This window comes from Rhinopithecus bieti, unplaced genomic scaffold, assembly GCF_001698545.2.
Source record: "Rhinopithecus bieti isolate Rb0 unplaced genomic scaffold, ASM169854v2 scaffold_32008, whole genome shotgun sequence".
Lineage (NCBI taxonomy): Eukaryota > Metazoa > Chordata > Mammalia > Primates > Cercopithecidae > Rhinopithecus > Rhinopithecus bieti.
In genome coordinates, this window is record NW_016814433.1 from 3,234,112 (window position 1) to 3,243,511 (window position 9,400).

General features: G+C 45.3%; 1 protein-coding gene across 1 annotated transcript in view; it reads left to right on the forward strand.

Annotated features, from left to right (window-relative positions):
- The window catches only part of DNAH2 (dynein axonemal heavy chain 2), a 126,798-nt gene that overhangs the window by 26,545 nt on the left and 90,853 nt on the right, over positions 1 to 9,400 (forward strand). Inside the window, exon 14 of the mRNA XM_017850549.1 lies at positions 1,334 to 1,548. Within this exon, the coding sequence (XP_017706038.1) occupies positions 1,334 to 1,548 (215 nt within the window). The remainder of the gene's footprint in view (positions 1 to 1,333; positions 1,549 to 9,400) is intronic.

Sequence of the window (9,400 nt, forward strand, 5' to 3'; positions counted from 1 at the left end):
CTCCCTCCCTCCCTTCCTCCCTCCCTCCCTCCCTTTTTTGAGAGGGAGTTTCACTCTTGTTGCTGAGGCTGGAGTGCAGTGGCGCCATCTCAGCTTACCGCAACTTCTGCCTCCCAGGTTCAAGCAATTCTCCTGTCTCAACCTCCCCAGGAGCTGGGATTACAGGCATGCGCCACCACGCCCGGCTAATTTTGTGTTTTTAGTAGAGAAGGGGTGTCTCTGTGTTGGTCAGGCTGGTCTTGAACTCCCGACCTCAGGTGATACACCCACCTCGGCCTCCCAAAGTGCTGGGATTACAGGCGTGAGCCACTAGGCCCAGCCTCATTTTAGGAATTTCATATCAGGCTGCAGATGAGGAATAGGGCCAGTATCTAGGGTGTTGGGTCAGTAGAAGATACAGCCTCATGATCCAGAGACCTGGACAGGTGACACCCTTACACAGCCTGGTCTCTCTGGAAAGACAGCACAAAGAAACAACAGAAAACATTGTTTTAAAACTTTTTGGGGCCAGGCGTGGTGGCTCACGCCTGTAATCTCAACACTTTGGGAGGCCGAGGTGGGTGGGTCATTTGAGGTCAGGAGTTCAGGACCAGTTTGGCCAACATGGTGAGACCCTGTCTCTACTAAAAAAAAAAAAAAAAAAATACAAGAAGTTTGCCAGGTGTGGTGGCAGGTGCCTGTAATCCCAGCTACTCGGGAGGCTAAGGCAGGACAATTGCTTGAACCCTAGAGGCAGAAGTTGCAGTGAGCCGAGATCGCACCACTGCACTCCAGCCTGGGTGATGGAGCAAGACTCTGTCACAAACAAATGAACAAACGAACACACACACACACACACACACACACACACACACACACACACACACACACAGTCTTTGGGAATACAAGTTGAAAGCTGTTGAGGGAGTGACCTGCCATCGTGCAGCTGGTTCTGGTAGAGAGTTAAGCAGCCTGCAGATAGCTGGAGGCAGGTTTGGGCCTGACGGGCTACATCTGGGCTAGGAAGGGCTGACACTGGTTTTCAACCTTGTGTCTCATATCCTGCTCCTTCTGTGACTGACCTTTTTTTCCCAGCTTTTTTTCCTAAACGAATTCTCTGTGCTTCTCTTTCCTCATTTTGACGCCTTTTCTCATTGTGCCTTGGTCTCTTCCTGTCACCTTCCTTTTTGGCTTTACCTTCCTTCTAAGTTATCAAAACTCAATCCGTCTCCATAGCAAGCCTTATGCATATTGTCAGGATATGTGTGCATGCACGCGTGTGTAGGTCTCAGGGAGATGGAGGCCCCTGGAGGAAGGTGGCAGGCCAGCTCCACCTGCCTGTTCTTCCCCTCAGTGCCTTGCTGGTGCTCATTTCCTGCCCCATATTGGGACTGGAGAGGAGAGTGTGCACACCTATCAGCAGATGGTCCAGGCCATTGATGAGCTGGTTCGAAAAACCTTCCAAGAGTGGACATCAACACTGGACAAGGATTGCATTCGGCGATTGGATACCCCGTTGCTGCGAATCAGCCAGGAGAAGGCGGGCATGCTGGATGTCAACTTTGATAAGTACAGGAGCCACCCGGCCCCTTCTCCCCACGCTCCCCTTCTGCAGCTCTCCCAAGAATTTAACTCCCGTCTTTTGACTCCTCTGTTCATTATTCTGTCTCTTTCTTATATTACAATATGTTTGCTATTGACATTTTACTTTTTTTTCTTTTTTTTTTTGTCTCTCCCCACCTCCCACCCTGCTATCAACATTTTAATTTTATGACTTATCTTAAAACAAAGCAACACAATGATCGGCCAGGCACAGTGGCTCATACCTGTAATCCCAGCACTTTGGGAGGCTGAGGCAGGTGCATCGCTTGAGCCCAGGAGTTCGAGACCAGCCTGGGCAACATGGCAAAACCCAGTCTCTGCAAAAAATGCAAAGATTAGCCAGGCGTGGTGGCACAAACCTATAGTCTCAGCTACTCGGGAGGGTGAGGTGGGAGGATTGCCTGAGCCCGGGAGGCAGAGGCTGCAGTGAGCTGAGATCACACCACTGCACTCCAGCCTGAGCGACAGAGTGACCCTGTCTCATAAACAAAAAACAAAAACCACGCCACTATCCAACTAAACCAGTGATATCGCTGTTCTGCCACTAGATGGCCATGATGGCTCAGCTAAGTCACCCACACCCTGCACCTTTCATGAGCATTGGTGGGGCTGTCAGACCATGCCCTCTCCTGCAGCTTTATAGTTATGAAACTGTCATACTACAATTGTTTAAAATGTAATTAATCAATTAACTAATTTATTAAAAATATATAGTGAGCGCCTTCCATGTGTCAGGAACTGAAATAGGAACAGGCAGGGAATGTATACAACGCCAAGTCCCTGCCTTCAGGGAGGTTAGGCCACTGCTCTCTAAGTCAACAGCTCTACCCTTGGAGTGGGGCTTCCTGTCCACATAAGATGCTTTGAGACTCTGGCTACTCGTGTTGGCTTCCACTCATAAAATGTCCATGCTTGAGCCCGGCCAGCATGGCGAAACCCTGTCTCTACTAAAAATACAAGAATTAGCTGGGCATGGTGGCGGGCACCTGTAATCCCAGCTACTTGGGAGGCTGAGGCAGGAAAATCGCTTGAACCCGGGAGGCAGAGATTGCAGTGAGCCGAGATCGCGCCACTGCACTCCAGCCTGGGGGACAGAGCGAGACCCCGTCCCCCACAAAAAAAATAAAAGTCCATACTTGTGAGGCCAAATGTAGGAGGGGCTTTGCCAGAGCAGTCCTGTGTGGAGACGGAGTCCCAGGTACAGATGAGACTGAGTGTCTGTCCTGAGCGAGTGTCTGTCCTGGGCAGCAAGAGGTGGCCTAACCAGGGGAAGAGGGCACATTCTGGCTGAGAAAGGAAGCAAAAGAACCAGGATGGAGAAGCAGAGCGTAGTGTCAGGTGAGAGGGGTGAGGCAGAGGCATCAGTGAGGAAGACAGGGATGCTGGGAGCCGCACGGATGAGGAGGGCGTTGAGGAGCAGAGTGTGAACGTGGCCAGGTTTGAGAAAAGGCTCCGAGCAGTGAGGTTGTTGGAGATTGGCTTTGCTTAGCTTCCTGGTTTTGTGAGTTATGGCCAAGCACGATCACGTAAACATTGCCTCATAAATCAATGATAAGATTCAGAAGAGTTAGAAGCTAGGCCAGAGTTAGCCTAGTTATGCCATTTGCAAGCGCATAATGGGGTTGAACCTGCAAGACACATTCTCCCATCAAGATGGGTACCCGCAAAGGCGTTGTATCAGGAAAGCTGCGCAGACGCCCTTGGAGTTTATGGATATGAGCGTACACGGTTCACCAGCTGTCCTTTTTCTGTGAAATAAGGGATTGTATTCAAATAACAGGATTTCATTAAACACTAATGATCAATCTTTACATTTCTTTTTTTTTTTCTTGAGACAAAGTCTCACTCTGTCGCCCAGGCTGGAGTGCAGTGGCGCAATCTCAGCTCACTGCAACTTCTGCCTCCTGAGTTCAAGCAATTCTCCTGCCTCAGCCACCTGAGGAGCTGGGATTACAGGCACCCTCCACCATGCCAGAATAATTTTTGTGTTTTCATTAGACATGGTGTTTTGCCATGTTGGCCAAGCTGGTCTTAAAATCCTGACCTCAGGTGATCTGGCTGCCTTGGCCTCCCAAAGTGCTGGGATTACAGGCGTGAGCCACTGTGTCTGGCCAAATATTTACATTTGAAATCCGAGAGAAAAAAAAGGTTGAGACAAGAGGTAAAGAAATGCTGTGTGTGAGCAGGAGGAAGAAGAGGATCAGGAAGACTAACTAATGGGTACTAGGCTTAATACCTGGGTGATGAAATCATCCGCACAACAAACTCTCAGGACACAAGTTTACCTATGTAACAAACCTGCACATGTACCCCTGAACTTGAAATAAAAGTTAAATTAAAAAAAAAGAAAAAAGAAAGAAATGCCATATGTGGCTGGCGCGGTGGCTCATGCCTAAAATCCCAATACTTTGGAAGGCCAAGGCAGGAGGATCGCTTGAGCCCAGGAGTCCAAGATCAGTGGGGGCATAAACAAAAGTTAGCCAGGCGTAGTGGTGCATGCCTGTAGTCCCAGCTACTCAGGAGACTGAGATGGAAGGATTGCTTGAGCCCAGGATATGAGGTTGTAATGAGCTGTGATCATGCCACTGCATTCCAGCCTAGGCGACAGAGCCAGACCCTGTCTCAAAAATAAAAAAAAGAAAAGAAAAAAGAAATGCCATATGTGAGCACTGGTTGGTGGCTACCTCCTTCTACTCGCCAGGGGTCAGCCAGTGAGAGTAGATACAGCAAGAACTTCAGTGCTAAATAGTCTCAAGTTCAAACTCCAGTGCATTTTGCCACGTGACCTCAGGCGGGCCATTGAATTTCTCTGAGCCTGAGTTTCCTCATCTACTTAAAAAACCCTTTCCTGGCGTTGTCCTGCAGCCGATGACTCATGCAAAGGTCCTCACAAAGAATAAACAATCAAGAAGCATTCTTGCCCTTTCAAAACAATTGCCTCATAAAACCTGATGAAGACAGTATTTTCAAAACAAATTTAGCAGAGTGATGTAATGGTTTTCATTTTTAAAACATTTTAACCTTTACAAAGAGCTAATATAGGCATACAGTGTAAAATTCAAAAGTTATTCTACAGAAGGATAGAGAATGAGAAGCCTGCTCCTCTGCTGTGCCCTGGGAGATCCAGTTTCACTCTGAAGAAAGTCAGTGTTCCAGGTTCTTGTATAATAATTCCAGGAACAGACATATATGTCTACTTAAGTATCCTTTTGTGCATAAATAGTAGCATAGTATACATATTGTTCTATATATATTCAAAGTGTTTTCAAAATGATTAATTTTTCCATTATAAAATTATTGGTCATTTTAGAACATTTGCAAAATGCAGAAAAGTAGAATGAAGGAAAACATACTCCTAAGAATAACCACTTTTAATGATTTCGTATATTTTTATCACTGCCTCCCCACCCCTCATTTCATTTGGTTGTTTTCCTTTAATCTTTTAAATCTTTACTGAGGATTTTAAAATGACAAAAACAGTATATGCTCACCATTAAGTAAAGCAAAAGATGAATGTGGAAGTATGTAAAGGAATGGCTCGTGTGCTGCCTCACGTCTGTAATCCTAGTACCTTGGGAGGCCGAGGTGGGCTGATCACCTGAGGTCAGGAGTTTGAGACCAGCCTGGCCAACATGGTGAAACTCTGTCTCTACTAAAAATACAAAAATTAGGCGGGCGTGGTGGCGGGTGCCTGTAGTCCCAGTTGCTTGGGAGGCTGAGACAGGAGAATCGCTTGAACCCGGGAGGCGGAGGTTGCAGTGAGCTGAGAATGCACCTCTGCACTCCAGCCTGGGCAACAAGAGTGAAACTTTGTCTCAAAACAAAACAAAACAAAACAAAACAAAACAAAACAAAAAGATGTATGTAAGGGAAAAACTGAAAATTCAGCACATATTCCCAATCCCTAGAGGTAACCATGATTATCATGTAATCAAAATATATCCTGCATACAGAAAACAGAATCACATTATGAACAGCGTTTTGCAACTTGCCTTTTTTTTTTTTTTTTTTTTTTTTTTAGGGGGGAACAGGGTCTTCTGTGTTGCCTAGACTGGTCTGGAACTTCTGGCCTCAAGTGATCCTCCCACCTTGGCCTCCCAAAGTGCTGGGAGCTACTGCAGCCGGTCACAACTTGCTTTTTTTTTTTTTAAGGTTAACAATTTATGTGGTTATCTTTCATTCTGTATGTATAGAATTACTTAATTCTTTTTCCTGGCTTACCGTATTTCATAGTACGGCTGTACTGTAATTTAATGAACCAGTCTACTATTGATGGCCTCGTAAATTGTACAATTTCTGTAAGGTTCTTGACTGTTTGGTGCTCATGGATTTCAACTGCGCATCCCGCACTTGGTTCCCTTCCCTCTGCATCGCTTTGTTTACTGAAATTTGAGCACGGTGTCCATCTAGTTAGGATAAACGAGGAGACAACTTCTCTGTCTGCTATTATCTCTTGTCTGGAATACCTTTTGCATAATCTTGATAGTAGAGCTTATCAAGGCAACTCTGGGCCAAATATTTATGGCCTGGGTTTATCTGAAACCCAAATAATGGCTAAACACAGGTCTTTGAGATAGAAGAGGTACCTGTTCCTATCCTTTGGGGATTGTTTTCTAGGGAGATGTGATAGGATACTTTACATTTTTGTGGTTTTAAGATAAAACTGCCTCAATCCAGTAAATAATGGAAGGGAAAGAACATGATCACAGTGAAGGATTTTGAAAGTCTGGGCTCATCACCAGTAAAGAAATCCAAGTCAGCTGCAGCTTCCAAAACTTATTAACACTTCAAGGAGGTGAAGATAACTTGATCAGATTTGCTCTTTGTGTTCAAGCTCCAGTTAAGATCTTGAAATAAGCAGACCGTTCAAATGGTCTGATGTTCCTCGGAATTACCTGGCTCTCTTAGTCCTGGAGCCTTCCAGTCCCTAATAGCACTTATTTAATCCCACAAGGGGTTTTGCTACCCCACCTATATCCCAAATATTTGAACTCTGAAGTCCAAATCGGCTTTTATCACGTTTTACGGCCAGAACAGCTTCACAGATTGCACTTAACACAAACATATTCCAGATGTCATCCACACCCTGGCTGAAGAAGCTGTGTTATCACCCTGTGTAGAGCAGAGTAGAATTTCCTGAGAGCAGGAGATGAGATACTGAGGTCTGTTTTTTGTTCTCAGAGCTTCTCTCTTTTTTCCCCCCGGTCATAGAGTGTCTTCTCCCCCCGGGTCAGCCCGCTGTGGGCTCTTAAGCACTCAATTCTGTTGGCTTTCCTTTCTGCCTCTACTGTCTGACCACTTGTTTGGAGATAAATTATTAAGTATTTTAAAAGTCATCCCCAGACAGATTTTATTTATTTTATTTTGAGACAAGGTATTACTCTGTTATCCAGCCTGGAGTGCATTGTTACAATCTTGGCTCACCGTGGCCCCCCGCCTCCCGGGCTCAAGCGACCCTCCCACCTCAGCTTCCTGAGTACTGGGAACACAGGCACCTGCCACCATGCCTGGCTAATTTTTTCTATTTTTGGTAGAGATGGGTTTTTGCCATGTTGCCCAGGCTGGTCTCAAACTCCTGAGTTCAAGCCATCCACCCGCCTCAGCCTCCCAAAGTGTTGGGATTACAGGCCTAAGCTACCTTGCCCAACCCTGCCAAACAATTTATTTATTTTTTTTTAAAGAAAAACTGATATTTGTCAATAAAATAAAATTTGCATTCTGGAAATTTCTTGACAAACTTCTGTTAAAGACTGAATATCATTCAAAGGGTCTCCCAGGATTTTCAGCTCAGCATCAGGAAGGTATTGTCTGAATTCATCCTATTGACTGACATACTAAACTTGGATAATTTGCCTTAAAGTTACCTTGAAAATCTTGCCAAGGCCAGGTGCAGTGGCTCACACCTGTAATCCCAGCACTTTGGGAGATCAAGGCGGGCGGATCACCTGAGGTCAGAAGTTTGAGACCAGCCTGACCAACGTGGAGAAACCCTGTCTCTACTAAAAATACAAAATTAGCCGGGTGTGGTGGCGAGCGTCTGTAATCCCAGCTACTCAGGAGGCTGAGACAAGAGAATTGCTTGAACCCGGGAGGCAGAGGTTGCGGTGGGAGCCGAAATCGTGCCACTGCACTCCAGCCTGGGCAACAAGAGCGAAACTCCATCTCAAAAAAAAAAAAAAAAAAAAAGAAAAAAGAAAGAAAGAAAAAAGAAAATCTTGCCAAGATGAGAGAACGAAGAGTTTGTTTTGGTGCAGTGTTGGCCAGCATACACACCCAAGTAGGCTTGCCCAGATGTTTATCAACAGTGACAAATCCAAGACATCCAGTTGGAAGGACATGATGATATGTTTATGCTACTAGAAATGTTTCTGTATCTATTCACACACTTCCATTCTCCACATATCATTATAACACAACTTTTTGTTACATTGATGCTTAGGGCTTATCTTATTACGACTCTGTTAGGATTGTTTACTGCTGAGTTGAGTAATTTTACGTTGTCATAGTTCTTCCTTGTACGATGTTTTGCTCTATTTGGAATTTAAAATTACCTCATTATTATGCTGGGCGTGGTGGCTTATGCCTGTAATCCCAGCACTTTGGGAGGCTGAGGTGGGCGGATCACGAGGTCAGGAGTTTGAGACCAGCCTGGCCAACATGGTGAAACCCTGTCTCTACTAAAAATACAAAAAGTAGCTGGACGTGGTGGTAGGCGGCTGTAATCCCAGCTATTTGGGAGGCTGAGGCAGGAGAATCTCGCTTGAACCCGGGAGGCAGAGGTTGCAGTGAGCCGAGATCACGCCATTGCACTACAGCCTGGGCAACAGAGCAAGACTCCGCCTCAAAAAAAAAAAATTACCTCATTACTATCATTATTACTATTACTATTATTTGAGATGGAATTTCACTCTTGTTGCCCAGGCTGGAGTGCAATGGCGTGATCTCGGCTCACCACAACCTCTGCTTCCCAGGTTCAAGCGATTCTCCTGCCTCAGCCTCCTGAGTAATTGGGATTACAGGTGCCCACCACCATGCCTGGATAATTTTTTGTATTTTTCATATAGACAGGGTTTCACCATGTTGGCCAGGCTGGTCTCGAACTCCTGACCTCAGGTGATCCACCCACCTCAGCCTCTCAAAGCGCTGGCATTACAGATGTGAGCCACTGTGCCCGGCCACCTCATTATTTTTGTTAGCGCAGTATTTGCTATCACTAAGTCTTCCAAACCAACCAATAAAACCCCTTTGAGTGATATTTTTCCTCACAATCTGACATGCCGGGTAGTGGTTTCAATGTTTTTCTTAGACCTGTTTTTCCCCTATCCTCCTGCTTCCATCCAACTGGTGTTGTTTTCAAGGCCTGTTACAAAGCAGTTACCCTGAGACTTCCCTCAGCCTCTTTCCTTGTTTGATTTCGTATTTCCTTTGTCTTCCTCTTTCTTGGTTTATGCCTTTGTTTTGTTGGTGTGTATCCATTAGTAGTTTCCTAAGAAATGGTGCATGGGAGTTAAATGTTTTGACTTTTTGCCTGATTGGCAACAGTTTTCCTGCCCTATACTTGCTGGACATTTGGCTGGGTTGGAATTGTAGCCGATTCCTAGTAATTGTCTTTGGCTTTGGCCTCTCTCTTTTACATTTGAAGGCTTTCCTTAAATGTCTGGTGATCCATTGCTCATTTATACTTTCGGGAGGCTTACTCATTTTGAAGAAATTTTAGCAGTTTTAAAAATACCACATACGTTAGTGGAGATCTTCAAGATTTAAAAAAACAGCCTTTCTTCTTCCACACTCTCTTTTTTTTTTTTTTGAGACGGAGTCT